Source organism: Suricata suricatta, chromosome 2 (genome assembly GCF_006229205.1).
Source record: "Suricata suricatta isolate VVHF042 chromosome 2, meerkat_22Aug2017_6uvM2_HiC, whole genome shotgun sequence".
NCBI classification, from domain to species: domain Eukaryota; kingdom Metazoa; phylum Chordata; class Mammalia; order Carnivora; family Herpestidae; genus Suricata; species Suricata suricatta.
Window position 1 is genome coordinate 113,084,106 of NC_043701.1, and position 1,874 is coordinate 113,085,979.

A 1,874-nucleotide genomic window follows, 5' to 3' on the forward strand; every position below is an offset into this window, starting at 1 on the left:
GCGCTCCGCCGCGGCTCCCCAAGACCGTCCCCAAGTCGGGGAGCAGGGGGGAAGCCCGGCCGGGGAGCGCCCGGGGCAGGGGCGGGGCGGGGGAGGCGCAAGGAGCGGTCAGGCTCGGGTGCACAGACGGGCATTCCCCCGCGCGGGGGCGTTTCCGCGGGCGGCCGGCGGGCGCGGTTCAGGTGAGCACCTTCTGCGAGAGGGAGCCAGGCCGATCGCCTGGAAGGACCCGCGAAGACCCGGCCTCCTTCAGCTCGCGGGCGCTGGCTGCGACCCCAGGCTCCCGAGGGCCCCTGGCTGCGGTACCAGATCACAGCTGTCCAGCAAAAGGGTCAGATGTTGAGCCATGAGGATTCGCTTTAATCGTTCAAGGAGAGGACAAAGCCAACCGGTTAGGACACAGCACGCAGCCCCAACAGCGTCTCAAGTACAAGAGGACTTCCCGTCCTTTGTTCATCATTAGTTCCTAGCCAATTCTCTCTCTCTCAATCTCTCTCTCTCGATCTCTCCCTCCCTCTCTCATTGTAATTTTTTAGTGATTGCGTTAACACAGTTCAAAATCTTTATTGTTTTGGAGAAACTGATCTGTCCAGTCAGATAGTATTTTGCAAGAATTTTACAGAAGGGAAGTTTGTATAATGACAACTTGGAGTGTGATTCTGAAAGTGGCTCCCAGGCAGGGCTCACTCCAGGGAGATACTAGGCACTTCTTTCCATCCTTCATGGAGTTGGGAGCCTCAGTCTGCTCCCCCTCTCCTGCTCCTTCCCCTTTGGCAGCTTCTCCTCTTGTTGACATTTTCTTCTGGAAGATTATTCAGGCCCCCAAAGCCTGGGGTAGGTCACCCTCCTGGATGCCTTCACTCACTTTGTGGTTTGTCCTGCACTGAAGGCTCTGATTTGTATAGGTGTTGACTTGTTTCTGCCTCACCTTCCAGAAAGTTGTCCCTGAGTTCTGTGAAGACTGGCCAGCCAGCCCCCTTCAAGACCCACTATTCTGGCACAGAACAGACACAAAAAAAGTGAAGGGCATGGGGGTGGGACACGAGGACTTTGTATATTATCTTTGCAACTTTTCTATATGCCTAAAACCATTCATTAAAATGTTCACTGAAATTAAAAAAAAAATACAGTAAGAAGAAGGAAGGGGTGAGGCAAGAGGAAGGAGAGAAACTGACAACATCAACATCTCCTGAGTGTGACTGATGAGCTAGCAACTTTCACAAATGGTTCCTACTGACCTAATGTTTACCATTTTAGTCTGATGAGGTGGGTGATGAGTAAGCTAACTTTACAGATAAAGAACTGTAACCCAAAAAAGTGACGCAACATTGACAATGCTGGTTAGTTAATCAATAGCAGAGGCAGGAATGAGTTTAGATAGTTTTGCTCCTGCTGTCGCCCACTCCACCCATGACCCTCTGGTTCAGTGAGATAGTGATGGGTGCTTTGTGGGGAGACATGTGTTATATGAGGGGGAAACAATGTGAGAATATTCTAGATTTAAAAAATGTACACAGGTCTTTTAATCGAAGCCTTCTCAGAACCTTCCGCATGCTAATGTGTATCATGACACACAGCTTGCTGGCTTTCTAGGGCAAAGAGTTTGGACATTTCTACAAGCTATTTTTATTTTTAACAACACACTACTAAGGGCCTCCAGGACTTCAAGGGCAAATACAATTTTAATAATAGAAATTCTGGCACTCCACCAGTTGTGGGAGGTATTTTGGTTAACCATCCTGGTTATACTCAAATTATACCATATACATTAAAGCTTGTCTCTTCTAAAGATAATCTTGCCCCTTGATATCTTATTCAGGGGAACATTTCAACACGTACCTAACCATGTAAAAAGCCAGGGGAGAGGAAAACCT

General features: G+C 48.8%; 1 protein-coding gene across 2 annotated transcripts in view; it reads right to left on the reverse strand.

Moving 5' to 3' along the window:
* FAS (Fas cell surface death receptor) overlaps window positions 1-353 on the reverse strand; it is a 28,249-nt gene extending 27,896 nt beyond the window's left edge. For both annotated transcript variants that reach the window (XM_029931682.1, XM_029931681.1), the window contains exon 1: window positions 307-353. In XM_029931682.1, the coding sequence (XP_029787542.1) occupies window positions 307-348 (42 nt within the window). In that variant the 5' untranslated portion in view covers window positions 349-353. The remainder of the gene's footprint in view (window positions 1-306) is intronic.
* Window positions 354-1,874: the final 1,521 nt, after the last annotated feature.